The sequence below is a fragment of the Seriola lalandi genome, unplaced genomic scaffold, assembly GCF_002814215.2.
Source record: "Seriola lalandi dorsalis isolate HSWRI2012SDOR001 ecotype SW California unplaced genomic scaffold, Sedor1 jcf7180002054764, whole genome shotgun sequence".
Taxonomy (NCBI): Eukaryota; Metazoa; Chordata; class Actinopteri; order Carangiformes; family Carangidae; genus Seriola; species Seriola lalandi.
Window position 1 is genome coordinate 8,975 of NW_019525317.1, and position 15,554 is coordinate 24,528.

General features: G+C 40.3%; 2 protein-coding genes and 2 long non-coding RNA genes across 4 annotated transcripts; 2 read left to right on the forward strand and 2 right to left on the reverse strand.

The window, feature by feature from the left end:
* LOC111668870 (lysophosphatidic acid receptor 6-like) lies at positions 1-2,039 on the forward strand. The gene has a single exon (XM_023425019.2). The coding sequence runs from the start codon at positions 46-48 to the stop codon at positions 949-951; it is 906 nt and encodes a 301-aa protein (XP_023280787.1). The 5' UTR covers positions 1-45; the 3' UTR covers positions 952-2,039.
* A 506-nt stretch (positions 2,040-2,545) lies between these two features.
* On the reverse strand, positions 2,546-7,921 carry itm2ca (integral membrane protein 2Ca). The gene is made up of 6 exons (XM_023425018.2): positions 7,690-7,921; positions 5,923-6,066; positions 5,472-5,660; positions 4,693-4,803; positions 3,896-4,046; positions 2,546-3,699 (listed from the first exon to the last, which is right to left on the reverse strand). The coding sequence occupies exons 1-6, from the start codon at positions 7,780-7,782 to the stop codon at positions 3,608-3,610; spliced, it is 780 nt and encodes a 259-aa protein (XP_023280786.1). The 5' UTR covers positions 7,783-7,921; the 3' UTR covers positions 2,546-3,607.
* On the forward strand, positions 3,688-9,561 carry LOC147818024 (uncharacterized). The gene is made up of 3 exons (XR_015438383.1): positions 3,688-3,844; positions 8,603-8,774; positions 9,218-9,561. It is a non-coding gene; the product is annotated as an uncharacterized LOC147818024 (long non-coding RNA).
* A 240-nt stretch (positions 9,562-9,801) lies between these two features.
* LOC147818025 (uncharacterized) lies at positions 9,802-12,704 on the reverse strand. The gene is made up of 2 exons (XR_015438384.1): positions 12,336-12,704; positions 9,802-10,134 (listed from the first exon to the last, which is right to left on the reverse strand). It is a non-coding gene; the product is annotated as an uncharacterized LOC147818025 (long non-coding RNA).
* Positions 12,705-15,554: the final 2,850 nt, after the last annotated feature.

Below are 15,554 nucleotides of genomic sequence, written 5' to 3' on the forward strand. Positions count from 1 at the left end.
GCATTTCAAACACAAAAAGACGAGAGGAAGGAAGAAATCTGAAGTATGCTTAACTGCAGTACTCAAAACAGAACACAGGAACATCGCTCTTCCCATCAGACAGACATTAACAACAACATGGAAAAACAACCTGTTTATGCTGTGATCTTTGGCTGCCTTATGGTCATCGGTCTGACTCTCAATGCCGTGTCACTGTGGATCCTGCTCCGCCGTCACAGCATCAAAACTACCAGCGCAGTCTTCATGGTCAACCTGGCAATCTCGGACCTGCAGCTTGTCATCTCCTTGCCCATGAGGGTCTACTTTTACGCCACGGGCATTTGGCCACTGAGTGAAAGGGCATGCAACTTGATCACAATGCTCTTTTGCAACAACATCCGCTCCAGTGCCATCTTCATCACCTTCATCAGTATGGACCGGCTGCTGGCTATTGTTTTTCCTCTGAGGTCACGCCATCTGCGAACCTCGTCCAACGCCTGGAAAGCCGCTGTGCTCATCTGGTTGTTTGTGTTTGTGGTCAACATCCCAGAGAGTAAGGGCCTTTCAAGAATTTTAAGCCAACAAAATCAATCTATCTGTTTTGACATTCCTCACCATGATGGGTCTGGTACATCTCCATTTATTTACTTTGTGGCTGTGCTGTTGCTCACCATGCTGGCAGTCAACATTGTGTGCACTGCTCTGGTGTCTTGGACTCTACGCAGACATCTGAATGAATCTGCAAGAATCCGCAACAAGGTGAATGTAATGCTGATTTTTGCCATGAGCTTGATTATGTTTATCATATGTTTCTTGCCTTTGACGATTGGTTTGGTTATAAGCACACGTAGGTTGACACCTTTGACATGTCTTGCAACTGTGAACTGCTGTCTTGATCCACTCTTGTATTACTTTTCTTTGGATGCCTTCTGGAAGAAAAAACAGGATGTGCATCTTCCAAGAGAAACATAGACAAACAACATATACCGTTTTCATATTTTCATGAGATGGCACCAGATACAGTGTATGTGATATTCTGATTTTCCTAATTCTTCAGCTAAACAGCTTGTATGGGTGTGGGTTCGTCATTTTGTTTGACTGTATGGTGGGTTTCATCAACAAACCAACAGTAATTGTCTCTTCAGCAAAATGTTTTTGAAACTTCGTGAAAGAGGTGAAGAAAACGCTTGTTGATGAATATAATTTGTGCCTATAGGCTGCAACACCACAGCCTCATGTTGAGAGAGAGTTGAGCCAGTTTTAAGAGAAATAATGAATCTTTAAGTAATAGTTCCACAGTTTATTCACCCTCTTCCGGGGAGTTAGCTAAGAAGATTGGTGCCACTCGTATCTTTGCCAAAAGTCAGGCGATAAGACAAATAGCTCTCTCATGTCCGTACATAACCTACAGCCAGGAGGCTAGCTTGGCACAAAGACTTTAAAAAGTGAGAAAATAGCTAGTCAAGCTAGTAGTCAAACTGTGATCTTTTTTTTTTAACATTTTAATTTCTTCACCAATAATAAAAGGAAGCTAAAACATGTGAATCGGTGAACAACTTTGCCATCATAGTTAGTGTTCAGGTATTAAGTGGGTTTCCAAAATGTCTGTCTTAATTTTCTGCCATTTTGTATGAATCTTGTGTTATGCCTTTTTCCTTCAGTCATCAGACCTGAACTCTCAAGACTGACCAATGTCTTGCGTGTGATTAAACATCCGAGCTGGTTTATAAGCAGCTGAGAAAAAACCTTACTTTTACCCTTATTGTAGCATCATCCTTTTCTCATTGTGTATTTGATTCTGTGTAATCATGCTCTGACTGTTTTGACTCTATTATGTATTCCATATTATAAATCATATGATGTGACTCCTGCTTTTGTCTTATTTGAGAGTGTCTCAGCAGTGGAGACAGATCTCCAGCCCTGAACCCTAAAATGACCCAAAAGTAATCACTGCTAATGTGACTGCACAATGGGGACTGGCAAAATAGCTTTGTTTTATATTAACCATATATTATGATGATTATTCCATCCATTACAAATGCAATAAAATGTCAAACGAGGCAACTGGATGAGAGTGATATGAATTTTTGTTATCTGTTCAACATCAAAACCATGCAGAAGTTAAGAGAGGAAATCCCCAAATGTCACAACTTTCTCACTTGCTGTAGTTAGTTGTGATGCAAGAGCTAGATAGTCAGTGCATCCACCCCAAACTACAACTGCTTGTGCAAATAAAATAAAAAAGTAGAAAGCACGTTTAAATCTTTCTCTGTGATTAAATTGCTTATTTTAATTAATCAACGCTACAAGTGTGAGGAAGGTACTCTGGACGTTACAATGTCCAGTCGATAGCACTGAAAACTCTCCACATGTAGCTGCTACTATTAATGATAACGCTAATGTACTGTAAATTTTATACTAATGCTTCTAAATTATATATATATATATATAAAATATACATTAGGAATATTAATGTGTATTGTAGTGAAAACACTTCACTACAGAATGATGTCATTGGGTGCCAAAGGTTTTGGGGTCTTGGATTAAATAAAACGTTATTGGATGATACATTTTTTCACTACTTTATTCACAGACAGATTTCATTGGCAGACAAAATATACAGATCAGAGTTTGTTTTGTTTAACTAACATATGGTATTATATGCTCCCTCTCAGTAGTATTGACTTTAGTCCAGTCTCTGACTCTGGACTAAGGCTTTAAACGTTGGTTTACAAAACATTCTAACAGTGCTGTTTTTCTCTTATAGATAAACACATGCAAGGGAAAACAAAGACATTACTGTAAAATGATTCACAAATGCAGTGATAAGGAGCTTTTGAAGAGCAAAAAATAAGCACAATAAAAAGAGAAAAGCTGATGAAAAATGAGAGCACCAAAAATAAATATGGGTCTCCACCAGTTTCAATTATGATGGAATATTATGCATAAAAAAAAAGAATGCACTCTAATGCCCAACGCAACGTTCTCTAACAATCTACAATGTACTGATGATTTTTAAGAAGGAAATGAAAAGCAGGAAGAGAGCAAGGAAGCAACAGGCAAGAGGATTAAGATGCAAGCAACTAGTCATCAGCAGTTACGTCTTTACATTGCTGAGATCATGAGAAAAAAAAACAAAAAAAAGCTAGTAACTGGAATCTGGATCATGTTTGCTCAGAAAAGCAAGGCGTCATGCTCTGCATAGATGACCGTCTTGGCAGAACTAAGAGACACAAAGTAACCTCCAGGGGAGGAGAAAAAAAAAAACAAAAGAAAACAGTCACCTCCCCCAACGACAGTAACCATCATACAAATCCCCAAAGAGCAAGAGGAGAGGTTTTGAAAGTATAATTCATTACTGGCTTAAGGACTTTGCTACATGGAAAATCCTGTGATAGAGCCAACAGCTTAGTATTGCATCACACTTCAGGGTAAATATTACCTATGGGAAATAGAGAAAAAACAGGCAGGTAGTGAAATAAAAGAAAATCTTTAACAAAAGGTATCAAACCAAAATCACAAGTAAAGTGCAACTCAGACATGATCTGATCCACCGGAGGGTGCTACAGCGGCTGGGGAAGTGACTGTGGGCTTTGGGTGCGTGGGGTGGCACGGATAACCGTGGTGTTTACGCTTCATCGCAGATAACAGTCTCCACCACAAATGTATTCTCAAAGTGACGGATGTGGTGGCAGTTTTTCGCCTCGCGCTTGTTGATGCCTGTGAAGGAAACAGGGTGAGACAGAGAGAGTGGATCAGCGATGTGACTGTGTTTAGTGCGAGCTGAGCTTCAGATCTAATCACAGCAGTTTGAAAAAATAAAGCTCCTTCTATCCCCGCAACAAAAACACAGATCATTTATCAGGTAACTAATGAGCTTTTCTTTAAACGCTTTCCTCCATTAACCTCAACTCACGTCTGCGAGTGACTCGACGGTTCAGGCGGTACGTGTCCTTCCCGTTACACAGGCGGTAGATGAAGGGTCCCAGCTGACGCATGTTGTGCACTTTGCCCGTCACCACCATGTCTTCATGGATGATGTAGGTCTGAGGCAAGTATGTTCCTTTCTGCAAGAGACAAAGAGGTGGTGGTACCATAACAACAAGCTCACTGGGATAATGTTTTCCAATACTGAACGGCTGGATCCTGCAAAAAACTGCTAAAAACAGCATCATTCTATTTTTTTGCTTTTGGGCTAAATTTTAATAAATCTTGGGGTAAGTAAAATCCAAATCTGAAATCTGACACAGGAAATTGCACCACTGACCCAAAGCAAACCACCTTGATAGTGCTGACCTTTAAGAGAGTGGAGGGCCGGGGAGTCCAGAAAGGAGAAAGATATTGTGCTGTAGATTATTAGTTGTGTGTCGGCATCCACTTCTTTTATTTAACATCCTGTGCTGGTATATATAGTTTAAAATTAAGGACATAATTTAATCTATATCTATATATAGATATAGTTTATTGAAAAAAAGTGTGTGTGGATATATATATATATATATATATAGACACACACACTTCTTTTCAATAAACTGTGTGAATTTATTTTCCAGTTAGCAACCGCGCTAACTAAGGAATAGCAAGTTAGCTGGCTAGCTCAGAGGGATTTTTCCCTCATCAATAAACACTTTATTCAAGTGCGGAGTTGGACTGGGACTAACCAGTGCTAGCATCTTCCAGGCTTGCCAGCATGGTAGCTGTTAGCTCACCAACCTTGACGTTGATAAGAAGCTCCCAAAGGTTGCGTGGAGGCATCACGATGGTGGTGTTGAGCTCAATAACGTAGCACTTGTCCAGGGCAATGTCATGGTAGGCGGTCAGTCCCTGGAAAATGATGCAGTTCATTAAAGACGAACCCCAAAGATCAGCGTTCAGGTTTAGCTTCTTGTGACCTGTTGGCATCTGAATAATTTTAGCCATGCTAGCTGTGAGTCTGCAGAGATGGTGTTGTCAGTTACACAATCCCCAAACCATTTCAGCCCAGCCTGAATATTGAATTAACTGCCATTAAGATTGTGTACAGTCCCCAGAGGATGAATCCTACTGACTTCTTCCAGCACCATAATCAGATCCATTTTTTTCAAAATGTGTCCAATATTTTGGTAATGGCATGACCAAACGTCTGAAAAGCAAATGCTATTCCTGACGTTGTGTTCCTTAGCAAATATTAGCATGAACATATTAAACTAAGATGGTGAACATGTTAACCATTATAGCTGCGTTACATCAGCACGTTAGCATTGTCACTGCAAGAACATCAGTATCTTGACACTGGCATTAAACTCAAAGCACCACTGTGCTAATTATAGTCTCTGAGATCTCATCTTGTTTTATATTCAAATTTTTTCTTGTCATATTAATTTTTCTTTTTCTGTGGCTTCTTTGAAGTGGACCGCTAAAAAGCACCATAATGAGTTACTTGTAGTTGAGATTTAACTGTGCACTCTCTCTATTCAAGTTGCATAATGTCAAATATGTGCGTTTGTCCTCACTCTGTGGAAGTCGTGGATTATGTCAGCAGGGTCGCTGCCTCCAAAGTGAGGCACGGGCACAGAGATCTTCTCGTAGTTGTCGGCCAAGTAGATGCCAACATTTTCCTCCAGCTCCTGACGCCCACGCAGTGGGGCGTACACAGAGTCTTCATAAAGCACCCGGCAGTGGAACAGGTTCTCCTCTGGGATCTGCACATGCACGCACACACACACACACACACACACACACACACACACACACACACACACACACACACACACACACAAATCAGCACCTACATCAACACTTCAGCTGGAATATTCTGAAACAAGTCTGTAGCAAGAGTACCCTTGTTATATAGCCATGATGTGAATAAAAAATTATGGACATAATTTAATTTATATTACAGTGCTTGATGCAAAGACCAACCTGAGACACATACAGCACAGAGTACAGTTAATGAGGTCTTACATGAGGTATAAAGTAGTAGCGGTAGACATAGATGGAGGCAAGGACCAGACCGGCCATGAACACAACCAGGCCAAATGTCAGGCAGCACAGGCCGTTAAGGAGAGACTTCTTGGGCCTAAGCGGCAGGACTAGCTCCTCCTCATCCTGGAAAACACACACACACACACACACACACACACAATACACTTATTAATACTTCAAAAAAGGCACAGAATAGGATTTCCAGGCAGCTTCAGTCCAACTTTCAGCTTACTCATCATCGCCGTGACGAGCAGCTGAAAATGACCTGAATTAACCGACTGTTAAAATAGAAGCTTGCATAAATGGCAATGCAGCATTTCGAACAGGAATTACTGAGCACTGAGCCCAGCCAGCGGAAGGCATGACGGAGCGCTCGGTAATGAAAAGTTGTCTTGAGATGGTGAGTAATCTTCCCAGACGCCTCCAGTCTCGCAGCCCATCTGCTGGTGCCACGCGCCCAACCTGTGTTGGCAGGGTGGCACTACACACAGATAGTAGCCACTCACTCAATGCACGCTGCCATTTACAGTGATAATGACTAACTGAGAGGCGGCTCAGTGCTTACTGTAGCTGTACTGCCATGTGCTTGTGGCAGGTAAAAAAGAACAAAGGTTGCTATTCTTAACTAGAGCTATGAAGGGAAAAATAACAACGGTGTGCATAGGAAATGGAGCTTTAGAGAAACTTGAGGACAATCATTTGAGAAAGGAAATGACACAAAAGGCTTGAAAGCAGTCGTTTTGTTTCACATGTTCATGTTTGCAATACAGTGTGTGTGCTAGATACGCAGAATTACACGTTTCAGTTCAGTGTACTTGAGGAAACATTTGGACACAGAGGGTGCAGAAGTACAAGGCGACAACTGTGCCAACACACAGTTCTGTGATACTGAGTTCTTTGTGTTCTCCCTCCCCACTGAGAGAGATAGAGGCTCTTTAACACCAGCTAAGAGCGTGACACACCATGAGGCCTGTCTGTGTCCTGTCTGTTCGGTGCATTTGGATGAACAGATCTCAAAGTCACACGAGCCACTCCAGCCCTGCACTTTTGCAATATTCACTTTATATGCGTGCCTGACGTCTTATCTACATTCCATTATGCTTCAACATCTTCGGGGCTTGGACATGTAAATTTGATAAGGGCTGAGTTGAAGCCATACTGGGATGCCCCTACAGCAAAGTTGAGGACTCCACTGTTCTCCCTCCTTAAGAGCTTTAAAAAAAATGTATCTTGCATGTGCTGCAAGCCACAACAACCCATCTGCCATTTTGTCAGCCAAAGCTTGTGCATTTCTTGCACTCTCTCTTTTTTATATAAAGCTGGAGAGTTCATCTAAATCTGCACTGAAGGGGAAAAAAATCGTTAGCAGCCATGTCACTTACAGGGCAAAATCCAATACAAAGCCTTCTATTGTTAAATTGCTTTTGGCATGTAATCGTCCATGTAGTCCTAAACAAAGAGTATGCATTTGCACATTGTGATAATAACTTGCATAAAGCCTGCAATAAGCGGCACTGGCGCAGTGGAAACCATCACAGCAATGACATGTTTTGTTTGCAACCAAATGGCGATAGACGCTGTCAAAAAAAAATCCCCTGCTGTTCATGGCTGTGCAGGTGCAAGCTGTCCTGCAAGAGCAACCAGACAGAGGAGCCTGGGGACGGCAGGCGGGCATCGCAACATGAAGACAGCAACGACAGGCGTTATGAGAATAAGAAGAATAACAATAAGCGACGCGCTACTCACCATCGGATGAGGGATGAGGATTTCGGTCTTGTCGCCATCATTCTCCTTTTCCACTTTCTGTCCCGCGACAGACTGGAAACTGATCTTCACCATGGCTCGGTGTCACTGTTCGTGTGTCTGTCTGCTGCAGCGCCTTCACTCTTCGTCTGTGCGGACGGTGTCTGACCAGCCTCTGTGAAACAAGTCCGCTCACCTAGTCGACGGGCCGCCCTCTTCTCACCGCTGGGCTGCTTCTCTATCTGTTTTTGTCTTCATCCACCGGAAGTATTTTTTTTTTTTTTATTTAAATCTTCCCTTAAAGGACCAGCCCGCTGCTTTTTCTTTACAGTAGTCGGACTCCATTCAAAAACTATTGAATTGAACGACTATCTGCTCTCATTTAATTTAGTATGACATTCACTGTTGAATTGCGCATACACCCAATTCACCAATCAATAACCAGTAATTCTGGCCAAATAAACAATAAAACAACCTAATATTCCTACTTTAATATACATAGTGGACGAAAATTAAAACACAGCTTGTTTTGTGTGATGACATTAAAGGTCTTAAAGTAGCTATAATATGTATTTTTATTATAGCAATGTATAGTCTGAAATGACAGTGACATTTCGGCTCAATCCCATTTCACCATCTTTAAAAAAATTTTCAATCACAACTCCAGGCCTACTGGAAAAGAGGCTATAAATAATATTAATAATAATAATAATGATAATAATAATAATGATAATAATAATAATGATAATAATAATGATAATAATGATAATAATAATAATAATAATAATAATAATAAATATTTGCATAACACCTTTCATACAAGACATGCAGCTCAAAGCGCTTCACAACAAAGATAAAACATTATTTATAATCATTTACTGAGTTATGACGTTGTGTTTGTGTGTGTTTATGGCAGGACCTGAAATCTCCCAGGACAGGTTCTGGGACAGATGCCAGCGAAGTAACTGCGGCCACATGGCAGTTTTTTGAGGACATGCATGAGGTGTTGGGTGCCAGGCCATCAATGGGCCCTCCTGTTGTGGTTGCATCTTTTAGTCCCTGATGATGATCCGGTACCAATTCTTATGGTAAGGTTTAAAAAGCAGGTGCAATCACATTTACCATGAAATGCATTAGTTGTAGCCTGGAATGTGATTAATTATTGATCTTTTGATATCAGAATGGTAATTTACAAGGTAATGTGATTTTAGTGTTGATGATATGAGACATTGGTTTGTTGTCTTATCTTTCTTTTTATTTTTTTAAATAAAATGTTTTGAACAGTTATTATGTATTGTAAATAATACGGCTGCACAATTAATTGTATCAAAATCGCAATATGACCTACTGCAATTTTCAAATCTCGGGAAGGCTCAAGTGTGTCAAAATACTCTTGTGGTGCTGCAGAGATGTCCCGCTCAAAATGATCACAATTATATTTTTTCAATATCATGCTGCCCTAGTACATAACACAAGGTCATATCACCCAGTTCTGGAATATAATTCCTTCTCATTTTTTTGTTGTTTCAAGAGATCTTCGAGCCCACGAGTTCCACCACCACCTCTGACACAGCATCTTCTTCCATGGCAGCTAGTACTAGCAGCCAGTGCAGCTTAGCAGCCTCTCCCATATCTACCCCAAGCCCTCCAAACCCCTTCACCGAAAAAAGAAAATGAAGACGACAAATCCCATTGTCGATTTTCTAGCACAGGAAAGTGCTGAGGAGCAGAAGCACCATGAGGAGAATGAGGAGAAAACAGAGCAGTTCTTGGTCCCGTTTGAAAAGCTCATTGATAAAATATGAGTTGTGTAGTTTTAATGTGCAATATTTTTACCCTTGCATCACACAAGTTCCTGTGTATGTGAATTGTTTATGTTATTGCACTGTTCAGATGCCTACCTCAGAAGCACAGCTGACTGTTGTAACCTAAAGTTATTTAAGAATCTACAAATGTAGCTTCTACTTTTATACAGTTTTTTGTATGTGCCAATGGAAATCCATTCTGAATGTGATGCCAGTGGCCTAATAAAGTGCAAGGTTGTTTATAACAAGAGGTTTGTGAGTGTGAATAACATACATACTTAACATTAATAGTAAAATTCCTAAAAACAGATTAGTATGAAAAGATTTATTAGAAAAAACATTAGGAAAAACTTGTACACATCCCTGAGATAAGGTATAACCAGTATCTGTATTTAACAACAACAAATGATTTCAACAAGCTAACGTAACATATATACACACACACACACAACTATATACACATATCTATTTCCTGATCACAGGCAGCTTTACAAGGCTTGCAGACAGCCTGAGATCAGGGCAGCCAGCCTGTCCCTTGTAGCATTCTCGGAGCTCTCATTTTCTACTAGGGGGTCATGGATAGGTTGGGGTTCGAGGGTGTCCTCTGCAACATCGCCATCTGGCTCCAGCTTGTCCCCATTCTCTAGACACACATTGTGTAAAAAAGGCACAGGATGCAATAATCTGAGGTGCAAATGTAGGTTTAACCTCAAAGGGTAAACCTCCATCCAGTCATCATTCCAAAAGCCTTTTCAATTACGCTGCACCCCCCCGAATGATAATAATTGAAGCGCCCCTGTATTTGTCCATTAATTATTCCATGTTCTTTGTCCACATTAAACATTGATTACTCACACTCAAGTTAAAACAAAGACATTGAGCCTAACTTGACTGATATTAACACATTTGATGCATAGAAAACATTTTGATTGCTTTTAGAGTAATTACTATAAATTTATGCTCAGAATATAAAATACAATTATGTATGAGAAGGCACCTAGGCCAAAACTAAATACTTCACTTACATATATATTGGTACTACGCACTTGCACATACATGCATACTACCGTGCATATACATACATGCAAAGGCTATATATATATATATTCATAAACACATACATAGATATGCATGCATAATGTGGGACTATGAGTATGAGAGAATATGAGTGCGATTATGTATGTGTGTTCTTGAGTATGTATCCGGTAGGCACCAAACTTTAACGGAAAGTTGCTACCACTAGGTGGTGCACCGACCACCGATAAATACGAAAGAAGGAGTAAAGATACAGGTGGAGGCAAAATGCATCATGTCAGGCAACAATGTAGCTCAGGCTGAAGCTGCGTCTTTGCTGCAGACTCTGTTTGCTAGGGATCGATAATCAATGAATTCCAAAATGTGCTACTTTGGAAAAGGGAGCAATCGCCATTCACACCAGGGTCAAAAGGACTCTGCAGTAGACTCGGCGCTGATTGGCAAAACTCGGGTGAACCCGCTAATTTTCACCCCTTTTCTGCTGTAACCTCTTTCAGAGCGCAGACACTGTAAACACACCTGTCACCTGTCCAACCCAGACCTGCTGTAAAACACCGCGGCTACACTGCGCTCAGGGATGAACGAGTATATGCAGCCCCGAAATTAGTTTTTAAAAACACATAATAACCGACTGGAGGTTTCGACACTTATATTCGAGCACCAACCCGGAGAGGAGATGTGACAGATCCGTTTTACCAGTTTGCATGGCGGTTAGGAGCTCACTCTTCCCCCCCGACAGCAGACATCACAATCCTCTACAATGCAGCTTCAAAAACACCGAGCAAGAGAGAGAGAAGCCATCACTAACTGCAGGGCTAAAGTAACTAGCAGATGAATAGCATGCCTACCTGTAACCAACCAGATCAAACATCCCACACCGTTTCCACTCTGATGCACAGAAAGCTAGCCGGCTAGCCAATATTACCAACAAACTTAAGACAGGAAATACAACTGCTCACGTCTCAGACCCATGACAAACTGTTAACTAACATGTTGTTTACAGATCATTTTAACATAAAGACTGGAAGTGTGATTTAAATGGAGATATTTTAATATGATGCAGGCTGCTGTTAACACTGCTTACCTTGTACCGTCAGAGAAGAAAACATCGAACCAAGATGGCGGCACACGCGGAACTCACCTCAAAACTACGGTGCCCCACAGCGGTCAAACAACACCAAAACCGGAATTCACCCGGGAATAAACATTGCAACTTTCACACCCAGTGGCTTATTTAGGCTACTGCCCCACACATGCATGACTATATGTATACATGTACAGTATATGCCTGATGGTATACATGTATGTGCAAGAGCTTAGTACCAGTATACTTGTATGTGCAAGTGAAGTATTCAATTTTGGCCGAGCAGCTTCTCATAGAATTGACTGAAACTGAGTGACACGTTGATATTGTGGATAATAGAAAACTGAAAAATAGATTGATTCCGCACAGAATAAATTTTAGTTTGCTCAGGTTACAGTATTATTTGCTAAAAAATATTTTTTCTTCAAAATATAATTTGTGTGTTTGCAAAAAAGTATTTGTCTGTGCACAAAAAGTCCCACTGAGCCCTCAGGAATGAGGCACAAAAATAATTTTATACTTTTACAGTAATTACTATGAATGTATGCTTAGAATATAAACTACAATCATGGTTTCCCTTTTAATGATATTCAGTTTGTGATATGCAAACGTTTGTTTGGCTATTTTACATCCAGGTGAGTAAATGTCTCACTGTTCACATAAAACATCAAGAAATTAAACATTTTCTCGAACCACTTTGCTGAGAAAGTAAATTCAGGACTTACCTCCGGTGCCGGGCAGTTGATTTCCTCGTGCAGACAGGATATAAAGCCTGGTGGACGTTTCAGTGTTTGGACCGTGAACTGTTCTCAGAGCCTGGCATGGGCTCAATGTGACCTTCCTGCTTTTTGTCTTCCTTATTTAAAGCAAATTTGGCGCCTTAGGCCGCTGAGAGACTTAGTAAGCTCCTGTCCACAAAATCATACAGAAATCCAGATGATGTTTACCGAAGGTTTATTGAATGAAAAAACTCGAAAGGGACTGACAAGCAGCTGTTCCACAAAAATATAAACACCTGTTGTGATCTGACTGTGAGAATGAAGTGATGATGACTATGGTGACGGTCAATAGAAAATATCAGAGCTCTACTAACTCCCTTTGTCTAAATCTCCCGCCGCCACCCAGGTGAACAGGTAAAATAAGGGGAAACCACACCCATGTGTCAATCTACGGAAGTGACGCAATACGTGCGGCCCAAGCAAATATAAACATAAGCAAAAACATATTTTGGCTCCTACAGCCTGTACGTGCACAGTCCATTAAATCAGACAGATGTGCGCACCTCTGGTTTTTCCCTGCACGCCTAATTTCCTGTTCGTCTGATTTCCAAAACTGTCACGGGTACGAAACGTTTCTGCGTTTGTTTGTTCCCCAGTTTACTTTTCTTATGCAGTTATTCAAATTATTCTGGCAAAGACTCGGCCGGGTCTGGACCCAGTGTCCACAACTACTCACATTCTCATGGACACAGAGTAAACCAGCATGAAGTCCACAAGCAGCAGAAAAATAATCAATAAACTGCAGTGGTAAGTGAAGGTAAACTGCAAGTGTAAATCCAACAGCAGCTGTGCATGAAGTTCAAGTTACTAATAAATAATAATCCCAACGTTCATAAACAAAAGTTCATTCATTTGAAAGCAGTTTTGACTAAATGAAAGGCTTAAATGTCACATATGTTAAATCTGAATTATCTGTCCTAAAGCTAGAAATCAGAGAGAATCTACTGACTTTGTGAAGTCTCCGTCCCAGGTCTCATCCAGATTTTGAATTGGATATAAAGCTTAAAAGTTGAAACACTAATTTTAGTGTAAGAAATTATTCTAATATTTTATGGCCTCACAGCATCAGAGCTCCACTCATTGTTATAGAGCAAACTGGGATGACATTGTACATTTTAATGTTTCTTACTTTAGAGGAGAGTGCTGCACGTTCACAAATATTCACCAGTTAGTTCTTGGGCACAGGAATAACAAATGTGAATTCTTAAAAAGGGTTGGATTCTCCTTTTAAATGCACAATCCATGATTATGATATAGTGCTCCATCCTCAAAGCATCTGGAAAAATAACTAAAATTATGAATATAAGAGTCATTATAGAAGCCTATTCTATTAAGATAATCATGTAAACTAGAAAATGAAAATGTAATTCTGTGATATTAATGTAATTTTTCACATATGTTCTTGGATAACACTGGACTTTACTTGATGAATACGAGCAAAGCAGCAGAAGCAGTCAGCAGGACATTTCCAGGAATGGATGAGTGGAGCTGAGAGAGTGAAAGAAGACAAAAACAGGAGGGAACGTGAACAGAGTGATCCAGAGTAGATCAGTAGAATAAACTGCTGTCTGATAATATTAGTACATGTCCATGTTGTTTATCCTATGATGCTATTCTTTAAAGAAATTTAATATCATTGGAGTAACTGTTCTTCTGTTGGCCTAATATTCAGTCCAGAGTCATGAAGACATTCACTTGGCCTTGTCGTGGATCCATGACTGCTCAGTTAGAGCAGCACATATTATTATGGTCTGGATTTAAATGTAGATTGTAATCAGTGAACTCTACTCCAGCATAGTGTAACAAAAATAGGTGTCAAGATTTGTGATGCTGTTTATGCCAAATTCATTCCCCACCTGTGTCATATAAATTCAAAATAGTCACATCAGACAGTCTTTGCCTCCTTTTATGTGACAGTAGTGAAAATTAACCATCGTCAATATCTGTTGTGTTGTGGCTTCAGAATGACGGAGACGGAGAACAATTAGATTCAAAATATGATGCAGGTTTAGGATGATTTTTTTTTCCTGGGCAACTTTCATGTTTTTTCCAAATGATGTTCAAATGGCTTGATACAGTAAACAGCACGTAGCTGCTGTGAATGAGGAAAAAAATTCTGAGGGAGATTGTCCTCTGAATATCAACTTAGACTGGGGCTAAGCCCCGAATGTTTACAATGTCTGGCTTCGCCTCTGCTCAGCAGGCAGCTGTTTCCAGCTAAAAGCCTCTAAAATCCACTGTACACCAGCTGCTCAGCAACAAACTGCAAACTATTGTTTCCTAAAAAGTGAAGATATCAATGTTGTGTTCCCCAAGTGCCCAAAATCAGATATTGCAAGTTTTTCTATGACCTCAGTTACTTATGCTAATAAGAAAAGTAAAAGCTGTAATTAATCATCCATGAGAAATGTCAGAGAAAACAGTGGTAAGGCTTTTAAAGACTTTACTTACATCATTGTTGTGAACTGTGTGAACCGATTACTAAACCATTTTGGAACAAGTGATTGCAATATTAGTGTACGATAACTGACAGTTGCTAATAAATACAAAACGGCAGTGCACACAGGAAGAAAATGACCACAGCTTTATTTTATTCCAAATGTTTTTTTTTTTCTTTATTTCGATTGTAGGGCCCAGGCCTTTGACACTTCTGAAAGCACCCACACACTCTATGCTGAAACTGGAGTCAAAGTCAGCATACAGCCATACAGCCAAGAGTTCAATTTGACATTTCAATGTTGTTAAATATTTGGAAAAAAGAAACAATTCCAGTACAACATCTTTAGTACAGCATCATGCACAGCCAGTGGAGGAACATGCATGTTCAATGCGCATGGAGGAAGTGTGGGCTATCTGAGTCGTGCTGTTGTCTGCACTGAGATGGTTTCTAATCGCCAGTTTGAATGTTTGTCTCGTTACACAGACCGTGTCAGTCACGGCAAATTAACAAATCTGTGGTATCATCAGTTTTGCTCAGCACCATGAGGACAATCCAACATGCCCAAAGTACTCTGCTACCCACAATGCTTTACACTCATAATAATTGTACTGGAATTATAAACCCTTTGAAGAGAACGGCTCAAACATGAGGTGAAGGGGGAAAGTAATAATGATGTGCCGAGTTGCCAATGTCGTGATGAGCTGACCCCCCCCCCCCCCCCCCCC